Source organism: Juglans microcarpa x Juglans regia, chromosome 2D (assembly GCF_004785595.1).
Source record: "Juglans microcarpa x Juglans regia isolate MS1-56 chromosome 2D, Jm3101_v1.0, whole genome shotgun sequence".
NCBI classification, from domain to species: Eukaryota; Viridiplantae; Streptophyta; class Magnoliopsida; order Fagales; family Juglandaceae; genus Juglans; species Juglans microcarpa x Juglans regia.
In genome coordinates, this window is record NC_054596.1 from 1,575,192 (window position 1) to 1,590,168 (window position 14,977).

A 14,977-nucleotide genomic window follows, 5' to 3' on the forward strand; every position below is an offset into this window, starting at 1 on the left:
AATAAAAAATCATAAAGGAAGTATTTTTTAATGATTTGAAAGTATTTTTTAATGATATTTTAAATTTATTTTATTTTTTTTAAATATTAAAAAATTTATATAAAAAAAACTTAAAAAAACACATGTAAAACAATACTACAACCCAGCAGAAGCCCCCAACGGGGGCTGTAACATTGTCCTTTTACTAATATTCAATATTCTACTACTTTTTTACTATTATTCATAAACATTCTTAAACACTTTGTATCCAAACATAATCATTGAAATAGTTTGCACCCTAGTTTGGAAATCCATTTCAACCAATCTCATCTCACTTCCTAAACATCACTCAAAAATTAAAACTTTTCAATTTCAAATATTCAGCATTTACATTTAATAATTATCTAATCATTACAATTTTTCTAAACTTAAACAAATCACAAAAATAATTCAAACTTTTTCAAATTTCAAAACAAAATAATATTAAAAAATTATATTATAACCATATTTTTACTTTATAATATTTTTATTCAACTTTTTATTTTATCATTTTTCAAAACCCAATAAAACTACTTAACTCAAAGTATTTCATCATTATTCACAAACAATTTTATTACTATTAATAGATTTCTCAATTCAAAAGAGACTGAAATGCTGAGATTTTGTTTTGAGGCAATTTTAAACATGGTTCCGCCATGGTCAAAGTGAAGGACTTCTTCAATTGCTTGTCTCGCATGCTGTATAGTAGTAGCTCAAAACCTTTACTCCAATTAATTGACAATTGAGTGTACACGAGTGGTGCGATGCAGCCCAATTCTTAGCAGCACCTTATATTAAATCTATTAATTCAACTCATGTCAGCAAGATAATTCTCAGCCAGCAATCATATAACGAACCATTTAAGGGTAAACCTTAAATTCTTACATCAGTGAAGCATACCAAGTGAACCATCCGACTTTGACTGATACACAAAACCTCTCTTAAATTTTCCTTCTTTCGTAAAGCTGTGGAAGATACAGAAAGGTTAAAACTAAATTCAAACAAATCACAATCTGCTCAGGAAGACGAATGCCACATATAAATAACAAAGCAACGCTTTCTTCTTTCGAATAAAGCTTCAACAAACTAACAGCAGACTACTTAAAGCATTCCACAACCACAATACTTTCTCTACATCTTAAGTTAAGGGGCTACGGGCTAAATCCATTTTTTACATTGACAAAGGAGCTAAACACACATCACCCAGAGATCATCAGATAAAAACATATACCTCTGACATTCTTCTGGGTTTAACCCGGAAAAAAAAGGATCAGTGCAGAGTATTGCTAGCCTGACATGAATGACATGGCTCGTCTGAAATCCAAAGACTTTAGTGCTGACTCTGGGAAATGCTTCCCATCAGGTACCCATAGCCCACCCTTATGAGGCAGCAGCACCTGTGGTTGGCTAGCACCTTCACCAGCTTCCATAGATGGAACTTCTTTCTTCTTCTTCACAAACTCAAAAAACTCCGCAACCTGGCGTGCATACCTTCAAGCAAAAGAGACAAATTGCAGGAAGATAAATGAAAAATGCATTTTGGCTGCAGTTAATACCCAAGATTAGTCCAGCATAGAAAAGTTAAACTTTTAAATTTCACATAAAAAATTAAACTCATCTCATTGGGACCCATAAAATACTACTATTCACAACTCAACATCCAAACGCAGCCTTAAAGGTGGATGAAGCAGACATTATCACAAAAATTCAATATACAAAAGCATCGTGGAATAACAAACAGAAAGCAAGCACCCAACATATCTTTGACAGAGCAAAGACAGGAAGTGTTTTAAAACCATCCAAAACCACAACTAACAACAAAAAATAATGTGATCTGACATGCCCAAAATGTCAAACGAGAGATAGAGACTAGAATCAAACCAAGTATAACTTGCAAAAATGTTATACTCAGCAACCCCAACGAACACTCGGGGCAAGTGGCAGACCCAACACTGTTTTTATGCATACTTTTTGAATATCAAAATAAGAGGTTGTTATCTTACTGCCTCTTTGCCTCAATGTCTTTGCTGAAATCGATGTTGGGTTCACAGTCAAGAACCAAAGCAGGAACCTGCTTGAGACCAAAATAAATTTTAGTTAGATTTTGTGAATATATAACTTATGAGAGTTCGTTTAAAAGTAGCAAATATACCTTCTGGATACTTGAATGCATGTGATCACCTTCCAAATAAAACACGCGGTCCCTTATATCAGGATGTAAAGTGCTGTCCATATGTAAGGGAAGCTTACTCACAGATAACACACCATGATTTCCACTTTGGAATGGGAAAAGCCAGCTCTCATGCTTTTCATGTAAGTCACTGAGATACTCTAGGGAGACCCCACCCTCCTCTGTTCTTTTTCTAAGCTGCATGCGCTTGTGGCATGTATCAGGACTCGCTCTAAGATATATGAAACCATCGGGAATAAGCCCAGGCAAGCATGATACCACTGGATCAAACCATGAGTCATAAATACTGATCTCCATCTCATTCATCCAATTTGCTTCATGAACAGCTCGTACAAAGACCTTTATTTAATATGAACAAGATAAAATGAATCAGCGTTGATACACTTAAATAAGGCTTTTTCTTCCTCTTGAATGGGATCTACAAACAGGAGAAGACGAGCAGAATATTTTTTTCAAATCCCCCTTAGATTGACTTGAGATCGATGAGTAGTGGGAATTACATTTTGCACGATATGTTCAGCAGAATAAGCTCTCTCTATTAGATTACATTAATTTTTTTTTATTTTTTTTTATGTGACGGGGAACACAGAGCCCTTGACTCGCCCATGGAACCTAAATCCCCGGTGAGACTAGCATAACAACCCACCACCATGGCCTCCCACTTAAATTGCAGTTTGATCCCAGGAGGAATCGAACCTGTGACATGGGGCACAAGCACACAAGTGCGCCCTTACCACGTGGGTACATCAAAGAAACTTAAAAGAAAAGGAAAACAAAAATTTAGAGAGAGAGAGAGAGATGCTTACCATTCTGTCACTGAAAACACTCCTTTCCATCAATCTGAGGGGCTTGATGCCACCCGATGACTCTCTCTCTTGCATAACCCTCGTAACAAAAACATAATTCTGGAAGGTATAGGCATATCTTTGTGGCTCAGCATAGAAAGCATCCAATATATTGAAGTGGTCAGGTCCAACATCCTGCCACTTGTCAATGGGTTCTGGAACAATCTCAACAAGATCGCGTAGCTCTAGCGTTTCGTTAGCTATTCTCTGAAGGAAAGTTGTCTTTCCAACACTGATATTTCCCTCAACACAGAAAGTAAGTCTTTTCTTCTGCACCGGCTTCACATCTGAGTTTGAACTGTCCTCCTTCAACTCTTCATCAACACTCTCTTTGATGTATGTAGTTATACTCTCCGCATGGTTTCTGTGTATGATTCCTACAGAACTCTGTAAGAACTCAACCATCTTCTGACTAGATTCGCCAAAGAACTGCAATGGAAGCACAAAAATCCTTATCATGAAAGGAGTTAAAAAAAATAACTAGTACAGCTAAATAGCACAGAGTCAGGTTTTGACATAAATTCTACAATTTGTTAGAAAATGATAGCCTTGGGCAATTGCTGCCATAAGTATCAAAATGCTGAATAATGTGAACGTCCGTGAAGATAGTTGGCTGTCATGACAAAATCACTCGGCAAAATCTTTGAACCAAAAATCTTCGAATTATAACCTCAAGACATCGAGCAATTTAAGTATGATAAAGTTAAGCTGTAAGAAGGTAATATAAGTAGAATTGGACTTCAACCGAGACACTCAACTCTATCATACATAATTTAGATATAACCAACAAAACGCATTTGGGATACGCCCATTCCATTCTAACTTCAGGAAACTCAAAAGTACCAACTACCACTGGTATATCACCTCTACTATCTAGCACCAAAAGCCCAAAGCATTCCAGCCCAAGAACACATTTTTTCTACAAATAACTGAACTTTTCAAGCAAATAATACCTTATCCCTGTATAGTTGCTTAAGCTCGGCAACTCCGCCAATCCCCTTATCCACCAGCTTCCTCAAATTCCTTGGCCCCACGCCGGGAATCGTCAACAAGTCGGGATTCCCTACAAGCAACGCCGCCGAACCCCTCTGCCTCCGACCACCACCACCACCAGCCAACCTAATTGGCTTCTCCTCCAACGCTTTCTCGGGCTCCCCTTCATCAGTACACTCCGAAGCCTTCTCGGAACCCACCAAACCCGACCCATCAGAACCCGCGTGCGTCCACGCCCCCCGAGACCCGCTTCGTCCGTCCTTGAACACGACCCAGGCCCGGAAGGGTGGCCTGTTATCCATTGCACAGCGACATATAAGACAGAAATTACTGGGCTTGGCGGCGGCGAAGAACCGAGAATGGAGGTTGCTGGTGGCGAAAGACTTGGTAGAGAGAGAAGCAGCGACGGCCGTGAAAGAAGTGGGGTTGGGGTTGGGTAAAGTGTGCGTGGTTGGTGGGGTTGGCATTGGGAGAAGAGGGGTTCTTACTGGGGTAGTAGTTCTGAAGCGCAGGGTTTTGATGGTGGGGTTTTTGAAAGGGAGATAGAACAAGTTGTTGCTAGGGTTTTTGAAGGGCAATGAGAACTTCTGCATACCTTCTACCATGCATTTCCCACACAACCTTTTTCGTTGTTTAACTCTGCAGTAGTTCTTCAGAACGCACAAATACAGACACAGAGAAAGAGAGAAGAAACGGTTCGAAAACGGCGCGAGTACGCGAGAGTTTTTGGGAGGGGGGGAGAGGGGTGTACTGAGTCTTGAGTCTTGACTACTCTTTTACACTGGGGAAGATATACATACAGAGTTGGTGGATTTTAGGGTTTTGATTAGATTATTATTTGTTTGAAATTATGCTGTTGTTCTGGGCAGGATATTGTGAGATAGGTATCATAATAGTTGACGTGCGCTCATATTATAATTGGGCATTTTGCCAGCACTGATAAATAGTGGCATATTTTAGAAAAAATCAATTCATTATTCTTATACACCACACATTGTATTTTTTTATTTTTTTCTCTTACTAAATATGTAATATATAGATGATGAATAGAATAATTCAATAAGTTTAAAAAGAATAAAATATTTTAATAAATAAATACAAAAAATATAGCGTGTGGTGTGTAAGAATATTGAGTAACAAAACTCCATATTTTAAGCAATCCAAAATTGACACATTCTTTTTTCTTTATTTTTTTTTTGGGCACAAGTGTCCGGGAACAATGTTTTAGAATAATTCTAGGAGTGCATAAATACTGGATAAGGAGTTTCTCACAAATGCACTTCGAATAATTTCTTACAAGTGTTTTATCTCATCTCATCATTACAATTTTTTTAAATTTTCGTATAAAATATAATAAACAATTCAAAATTTTTAAATTTTAAAATAATAATAATATTAAAAAATAATATTCTAATAATATTTTATTCAATTATCAACTTTCATTTCATATTAATTCACCATCCAAACCGTACCAAATCCTAGATATTTGAATCATAGATTTAGAGGAAGTATCCCAAACCCACAATTTTTACCACTTGAACAGTAGATAATTGTCGGTATAGTTTCTTTTGTTTAGTTGTTTATGAATTAACTTTTCTAAAAAGAAAAAAGACGATTCGATATTAGGTATGTGAAAATTTCAGATAATTACATGTCAATAGAATTAGAATATAATAAAAAGGAAATAGAATACAATTTCAGGTGAGAGAGGGGAGCGACTCCATGAAATAGCTACAATGTAAGCGTTCTTATTCTAATGTTTACCTTTTATTATTTGTTTATTAATTAATTTTATTTAATATATTTTGAATGGGTGGAGTGCAGGCGTGTGTCACGGATTTGGGGAAGTGTGTTTGGGAGAGACAATGCGGTACAACTTTTCTTTCGGAAGGACAGACAGCAGCTTTGAGACAAACATCATTAAAAAGCGATTAAAGTAAGAGCATTCGGAATGGCTATTTCATTGTAGAGTCTAAATTTTGGTTAAAATTTTAAGTTTTGGTTATAGTATTATTTTAATAATATTTTACAAATTTTTTTTAATATTTTACGAACATACATCATATATTAATTAATAATTTAATTTTTATTTAAAATAAGATAGAAAATATAATTATATATTAATTAATAATTTAAGTTTAATTTCATAATTTAATTATTATTAATAAAATAAAATAAGGTAGAAAATAACGGACAATTTATCAAAATTAAAATAGATAATATAGACTTTAAAATAATCAGATAATATAATGAAAAATATTATTTTGATAAGTGAATAGTATCTAGCTAAAAATGGCTAGAAAGTTTAATTTAGTATAGCTCATATGTTAAGCCTTAATGATTTGGCTAGTTGAATATAAAATATTTTACTCATGCCAAGCTAACTATGAAGATGCATTGCATAATTGCATTTGCCAAATGTCCTAAGTATATATCTCACAGCCCATTAGCCAAATTACTGATTTCAGAGTCTAATTGGGTTCGTGGTGAACTGGTTCAGTGTAAAGCCCAAAACGTCTTCAAGGTTTACCTCACAGAATGGATTTCGGTTAAACCCTTTGTTACCAACTCAAGCCCATTAGTATAGCTAACTTGGGCTTTATTCTCCGGACTTTTTGTTCATCATTCTTCTGCTTCTGTAATGTATATGGACTTTCTTGGGATTTTCATTTTTTCCTCAGAAATCATAACTTAATCTCCGATTATCTTGTGTCAGAATCTGATCAGCACTATTAATGGCATGGGAAGGAGGATTGATCTACTTATCTTTGAGAAAAAAGAAAAATTCTACTCAGCAGTCTTACACCACACATTTATTTTTATTTTGTAGCTCTTAAATTTTTTTTCCTTAATAGGTAATAGGTATATGGTATAGGACTGTTGAATAGAATAACTATAAGGCAAAACTTCTTGGCATGTACCCGATAAAATAGCCGTCGAATAGGATATATTTATGGTTGTTCGGCTTTTTGTAATGACCTGATTTTCATAAAACTTGTGGCATGGCGAGGTGAGTAGTTTCCTATATAAAATAAAAAATAAAAATGATAGATGGATAAAATAGAATGACACAGTGAAACAGAACTGGGTTGGGTTGGGCTTAAGTAATTTTGATAGCATAATTAAGCTGGGCCTGGCCTGGGGAATAACCTTGTACTTGGGCATTGATATATTGGTCTCAAAATGTTGGATTAGGTCCTGTTTTAGATCCCAAAATGTTGAGCTGAACATTTGGACTCGAAGCTGCTAATTGCATGGGCTGCATGGCATAATATATATGCCAAGCCCAAGAGCTGGACCGGGGGGGGGGGGGGGGTATGTTCGTCGAGTTGGTATTTTCTTTTTGCAGTTATTTTATTATATCTTTATAAATTATTTCTCCTTTTAAGGTAAAGTATCGTTTGGATTCGAAGATGAGCTGAGATGAGTTGAAATGGATTGTAAATAGTAATGAGATTTGTGAGTTAAAGTTGTTAAATAGTAGTGAATAGTAATGAGATGAGTTGAGATGAATTGATATAGATTGTGAATACAAACCGGACTTCAATGTCATCAGCACTTTCGATTATATATATATAATGGGTGTTGGACGGCTGGCTAGCTGGCCTGTTCCTAGCTAGGATAGGGTTTAGACTTTAGAGCTTATTATTATATATCTTGGGGAGTCTGTAATTACTTTGCTAATATAGAAGATTAAAGAGGAGAGATATTCATCGTCAGCACACAGACACGTACATTGATCGAGCATGCATGTTGCGGAGCCAGCCACGTTCAATGAGCATGCATGAAAGTCTCGTCCATTGAAAATAATAGGAGGGGGGAATGGGGTGTTTAATAATCACTGTGAAAATAAGTAACGATACATTGACAATGGGTGTTTTTAATTAATGTGCCGTGGCCGTCCGTGTGCGATATTATTTCAGTACTAGCTAGACTATTGCATGTTTTTTTTTTTGAAACTAGACTATTGCATGTTGACCCTTATTATTATCGTTGCATTTCGTACCTAAACTCAAGATATTATAATTTTCTGACAATTAAGTACTTTAAGGAGAGACTTTAATTTGGAGATATATATATATATATAACTAATTAAAAGTGAAATTGTGGAAAATATATATACAGTCGATAGATACAACTGGCATGCAGTCGTCTATGTCACATCAGATTTAAAATGAATTCTTCTTCTCTCATCAGCTCGGTCTCTCGCTCATAAGTTCGGTCTTTATCTCTCATCAGCTCAGTCTCTCTCTCCTCAGCTCTTCTCATCATTCTCTCTCATCAGTTCGGTCTCTCTCTCATCAAGTATCTCCACATTAATCACGTTTACATGTCGTTTATACCAGGTACTTACAACAAGCATTTTTCATATATATATAAGGTCTCGTGACCCGTGTTAGTTCAAGAAACCAGCTTCTATTTTTCGACCATAATTTTCTACTATTAATTATATATAACTCTTAAAACAACATATATATTTCCACGCTCCTACAACTTGCTTAATTGGGTCATGAGAACTGCATGATAGCTAGCCTGACTAAGACGAAACGTGTTTAATAATTACCATGCAATTAGTTGCAGTTAGCTAGCTAGCTCATGTTGTTCTAGTTTTGACCTATAAAACAATGACATGTTTTGAATGTCACATATCGATCGATCGAACTTCCCTCGTTAATATATAAATATTAGTGGCCGGCCGTCTGCAAGGGTTGACAATCAAATTAAAGGGTGTGTCACATTCTTCTGAAAAAACAAAGTGAACATGATGGAGCCGAATTAATTAGGTAGAGGTAACGTAAATGATCTTGATTGGGTTTCAGGAACAAATTAGTCGATATCTGCATATATAACTACTTGGCCCATGAATTACTGATCATATATTATTATTTATATTTTCAAGTCTAAATTAAATTATTAAAAGTTAGATGAATAAAATAGGTAAGTAGGTAGGTAGGTAGATAGAAGCAATAACTAAAAAGCGAAAAAGATCATCCAGATCAAGTGGAGCCCAGCATAAATTGATTAGAAAGGACAGAGGTAGTTGCAGTTTTAAACGTCACCCTATCTAACAACCTTTACCAACCATATATCAGTTTTCTGATCATACGCCGTGTCTCTTCCATAGTTCCAAGTTGGCAGTGTTTCTCCGCTTCTGTTTTTTAGGTTCCGGTCTCATAGCTCTTCATCATCTGCCCCCCACATATTTTATATATATTATATACACACATACTAGCCTGGTTTAACGTACAAAACACGCTTGTTACATTTGTCTAATTGAAAAATAAAAAAAAATTCTTAAAAATAATGTGTCCAAATCATAAATAAAATGCGACTCTCGATATAAAATACAAAATCTTGAATAATTAAATTAGATGTAAATTTACAATCATCACAATTAAAAAAGTACATAAGATTGATTAGTAAATAGCTTAATTATTATGAGATTTAAATTATGTTAAAATTTCTAATTATTTATATAATTTTACTCTCTTAAAAATATTTAACAAAATTTTATCATTTATTTAATGATGAAATATTAGTATTTTATAAATTAAAGTTTATTTTAAATATATGATATAATATTTATATTTTAATTATTTATTTAAGTTAGTTTATTTTTAATATTTTAATCTCTACTGTTGGATTAAATTTAGAGATTCAAGATAAAAGGTTAGTTGACAAAACTAGAAGACTAAAACACAAATCAAATAAGAGTGGTGACAAAGTGCAAATGGAAAAAATAAAGCACAAAAAGTAAGGCTAAAATCGTAATAACACCAAATTATCAAGGACATTGATGGAATAAAAATGTTAAACAATAATTACTGTTTATTACTTTTCTGTTTATAGACGCTTTTAGTATAAGAAGATATTATTGGTCTGCTAGCTGATGGGACTGAGATGAGAATCGCTTCAGTGACCACGAAACTTACAGATCAATATTTTATGTGCGTACTTAGGTCATGATGAAAGGTATTAATTAATAATGTACAAGAAGGAAAAGAAACAAGCTTCGTGATTGGCTCCCGGTACATGACATGTTGCACATTTAAGCCCGTTTGATGAAAAAATGCATACTATCGTTGATCATCATCAGTACATAATCAGAAGTGAGCCAGTTTGCCTTGTTAATTCACCGCTATACATACATACATACATACATATATATATATATACACACACACAATAGTAAGGGCACCAATTGCAAAAATATGAAAATAAATTGAAAGTTAATGAGATAGGAGGAAATGAAACAAAGTTTTTAAAAAAAGCCAAGGATTTACATAAGTTAATTTTTGATAACTTTTTTTTAAAAACATTAGTAAAATAGGAGCACTTTTTAAATCTAAATTTGTAACTAATTATATGTAAAATACTCTGAAGCAAAAGCTATATAATGTCTAATAACAGAATGTAACAGATAAATTCAATAATCACATAGTTTTAAACGGAAGAAAATAACATACTGTCCAAGATCAAAGTTTATTTTTTCAAGATTACAATATTTTTCATAAAATTTTTATAAAGAGTTAGGCTCTTTTTGTTCCCAAGCTGAACCTGATATCCTCCACTTTAAACTTATTCAACCATCCAAACATGAATTCGGTAAATTCATTTTGTATAAATGGATGACTGAAGGTTGAAAAAGTTGATGTTTCCTTCTTCTTTTTTGTTGCCGTCAATTCTCTCTCTCTCTCCTGACAAAAGTTGATTTTCCTATTTTTTTTTTTGCTATCAATTTTTTCTCTCTCTTCTCTCACCTTGTGGCCACTAGTGGCGAACAAAACTTTTTTTTCCATAAAATCTCCTCTGGAGGTGAACAACACCGAAAGCCTTGCCCCATTCTTCCATATCTCTCTTCCATTTCTATGTTACTGTCTTGTCTCCAAAACCTTATTTTTTTTCTCTTATTTATGTCTCTATCTCCTTGTCCTTCTTCCTCTACTCCACCGAAGTCTTTTATTTGTCGAAATCGTTTCTTTCTCTCTTCCCTTTGTTGCCCACCGTCATTTCCCTGTCTTGCCACAATTAGTCACTATGACAGATCATCGCCGATGCCTCAGTTGCCGACAACGTCGAGAAAATCTAAGGTAACTTTTCTCTTCCATCTTTCTCTCTCTCTGTCACTCTGTCGAACTCTCTCTTTACTCCTCTCTGTCGGACCCCTAGCTTGTGTTTGTTAAATCATCTTGACACCAATTAATTTAGATTTAGGCATATTTTACAAACTGTGTTTGGTTTGTTTTTCCTCATGCCTATGGGTTTGTGCATGAGGGAAGAAGGAGGAGCTAGAGGTAGTTGGAAGAGCATGGAGTGGTCGTCGGAGGAAGGGGAGCTCGATGGTGGTGGTGCGGTGGCTTAGGGACGACGTACGGCGGTGCTATGGTGGAGAGCCCGTGTGTGAGACCCATTCGGGAGAGGGAGTTGTGGGGAGAATGGGGCTGCCGTAGAGGCTTCGACAGTGGCTTGAGTCCATGGGAATGGTCGGGCATTGCAAAACCATTGGGTTTCAATCTCATTTGACCAAGAAATACTATGAACAACGTAACGCAAGATCATGATGCGACTGCTGGTGCAACCGAGCTGTCCATGTTCACCACCGGGCCGAAGCTCGAGGACTTCCCTCGCGGCTACATCGCCACATCTGGACCTGCACCGTTGGCTCACTTTTTTACCCAAACTCCCATGGTTGTGCATCATGTGTCGGAGAGGCTCAGTTTTCTCGGTTGCTTGTGGCATTGCTGCTATGCATGAATCTGATTTTATACTCAAAATGAGTCAATTCAAGCGATGATGAAAAGGATAACATATAGAAAAAAAAAATTGACAGAAGCAGAACAGGATAAGAATTGGAAAAGCAGTGGGAAAAAATTAAGAATAGAATATGATAAGATCGATACTTTTCCAGGAAGCGGCAAAAAATAGTATATTTTATGCATAAAATCAGTTGCGGTTAAAGCAGTAATGAACATGTATACGAAGCGGCAAAAAAAAAAAAATATTTTACACTTGAAATAAATTGCAGTGGACGCGGTGATGAAGAGGATAAAAATGAGAAAATAATTTGACAGAATCACAATAGAATAACAACTAGAAAATAATTTGGCAGAATCCAAATCCAAAACATACGAGAGAAGAAAGACAGAGCAGGAAAATATATAGAGAGTGGAGGGCAAAATCGGAAAGAAATGTGACAACTCCTGTTTACTTATTCGCACTTTTATATATATATATATATATATATATATATATATATATATATGTCCCGCATGAAAATTGATGATCTCACCGCGGGGTAGGATTACAAAATTATCGTATATATGCATGATTGATTGGATTGGGTTGAATTGAATTCACCGATCGATCGAACATCGTGATAATAATTTAACAATTCGAGATGATATATGACTCCTGCTTTTAAAATTCATACTGACCAGTTACGTGATAGATGTGTTGGAAAAAAATTTCTCCCGCATATATATGCCATGTTCTGTTCTGTTCATTGGTGCACCGTACACGTTTTGTGGATGAAATCATAATTTAAATGGTCATTTTTTTAATGTATGATATTTACATTTGATCATCAAGTACTCTTGAAAGCTACTTACATTTTTAAATGCCAATATATATATTAGCTCGAACTTGGCGTATAGATCAAAGCCTAGCTAATTGTTAATTTGTCTATTTAAAAAACCATATATATATATATATATATATATATATATATATATATATATATATCGACGACGTTGGTTATAAATATTACTTATATTTTTTCATGATCTCTATAGCTAGCTAGCTTAGGCCAGAAAAAGCTAGGAAATTAAATTAAAAAAAATTTTAGTATTTATAATCCTCATTTGGAGATTATATGTGCAACGTCATTCGTTAATGAAAAAATGTATCATTTTGATAAGGATATTATTGTAATCTTAAAAAAATTTAAAAATAAAATTAACTAGATTTATAATGCAGTCTCCATTTAGAGACTGTACATAACATTACTCTTAAATTAAAGGCATTGCTTGGTATTAGATTCGTGCACTTAACAAATTAACCAATTTATAAACTAATTGAATTAATAGATCAGGCTCAGACCCAAGTTTGAATGAGAAGAATTTATAAGGTCCAGTAGTAGCTAGTACTGGACCAAATTCTGAATTAGTTAATATATATGATCTTAAGTACTCGAATTCTTAATTAGCTAGCAAGCAAGCTGCTTGTTTACCAAAAAGCTAGCGCTGCAAGATCGATCGATGCACATTTCAACGAAAAAAGGCTTATTTATTTATTAACCGGATCGAGTTGGATTCAATTATATTGATATTATCTGTTTGAAGATCAGGCCGGCCGGCTTCGTCATGATCAATTATTTACGAAGAGGATTTATTTTGTCTAATTCGTAGGTGGGAATAAAAAAAGCCTGCAATCTATAACTATAATTTCGGCTTTCCGACCATAATTAAGGAGATGATCAGGGCAACATCCTAGTGTCAAAGATGCCGCCCCTAAATAATAGCCAATTAAATGTTTGGAGATCGACATGTGTGCGTAAGAATAATGCTACATACAATTATAAAATACGTTAGTATCATGCAGTTGATTTAAAAAAGAGTGAGATTTATTATTAAAAAATTAATTTTTTTTTTCATGTAGATCTCTTATTTATTTATTTTTTTCAAAATGATTACATGACACTTGTACACTCACAACTACAATTATCATTTTTCCTACTAAGTTTAACTTGATTGAAAAAGTGATCAGAGAGAGAGCGATATATACTTGCAACTAGCTAGCTAATTAATTCGATAGGTGAAGAAAATATGGGAAAAATAAAAACAAGGTCGAGATTATGATCTATGTAAATATATATATATATATATATATATATATATCCTAGCTTAATGTTTCTTTCTTCTTGGTATTATATATTAATCCACACTAATTGCTATATATATATATATATATTATATCTAGTTTCTGATCAATTATATCTCATGGAAATTAGTTCGATGTCAAGTACTCACAAACCCATGCATGCAGCAGGTGTGTCTAATAAAGACTTGATCCACGAAATTAAATAATTCAGATTCATTTTAAAATCTTAACACTACTAAATTGAAAATTATTCGAAATCCATTAAAAAAGTAAATCACGAAAACAAAAATATTATTCAGTCGGAAATGCATGCATGCAAGGTGGAATATGATTAGGTAGAGGTTGTAGCGAATATGGGTCTCTTCACTGAATAGTTTGGCCTAGAACATCATGTAACATATTGCACATGCAGAACTCTATTCTTATTCTGTACAGCTTGACACGTGTTTCTGTTTTAAGAAAAAAACGTTGAATTACATGCATCTATATATCTATCTATTTATTTATATATTAATTAAAAGAGATTTTAGATATATGCAAAAATCTTATAAAGTTAAATTATAAAATGAATAATAATAAAAATACTTTATAATCTAATATACTATATTAAATTATGAGAGTTTATAAATTTATTTCTTGTAAACGGATCATTTTCTTTGAGAAAGGAAGGTGGTTAATTAATTAATTAGCTTAATTAGCTAGCAACAAGTAAATAGATGTGGGTGATGTCGATCGAGTAGTAATTATATAGACAGTTGGAAATTTCTTGATGAACATGATGCGGGTGGGAGGGGCGCTGGAATTGGTTGGCTTTAAGCTATGTAGATAGAGATCCCATTCCCGTTGAATGATGGAAACTGGAATCCCATACTTCACTATATATGCACATGACATGATGATCCGCCTCTTTCCCTTTTGAGTTTTAACGACCCTAGCTCCCTCCCTCCTACGGCCCACCACCTCCACCTCTCTCCCTGCATGTACCTTTTAACTGACCAAACTGTTTCCAGCTTTTCTATTATTCTAATTGAAGATTCGGTTACCTACCTCC

The 14,977-nt window shown here is 34.3% G+C and overlaps 1 protein-coding gene across 2 annotated transcripts; it reads right to left on the reverse strand.

Annotated features, from left to right (window-relative positions):
* Positions 1 to 851: 851 nt before the first annotated feature.
* On the reverse strand, positions 852 to 4,858 carry LOC121249709. 2 transcript variants are annotated; one of them, XR_005937632.1, is made up of 6 exons: positions 4,008 to 4,858; positions 3,016 to 3,483; positions 2,171 to 2,548; positions 2,022 to 2,089; positions 1,250 to 1,509; positions 852 to 983 (listed from the first exon to the last, which is right to left on the reverse strand). XR_005937632.1 is itself a non-coding variant. In XM_041148473.1 (5 exons), the coding sequence occupies exons 1-5, from the start codon at positions 4,650 to 4,652 to the stop codon at positions 1,305 to 1,307; spliced, it is 1,764 nt and encodes a 587-aa protein (XP_041004407.1). In that variant the 5' UTR covers positions 4,653 to 4,858; the 3' UTR covers positions 1,033 to 1,304. The 2 variants fall into 2 exon arrangements, 1 of the variants encoding a protein (XP_041004407.1); XM_041148473.1 differs by lacking the exon at positions 852 to 983 and having other exon boundaries at positions 1,033 to 1,509.
* Positions 4,859 to 14,977: the final 10,119 nt, after the last annotated feature.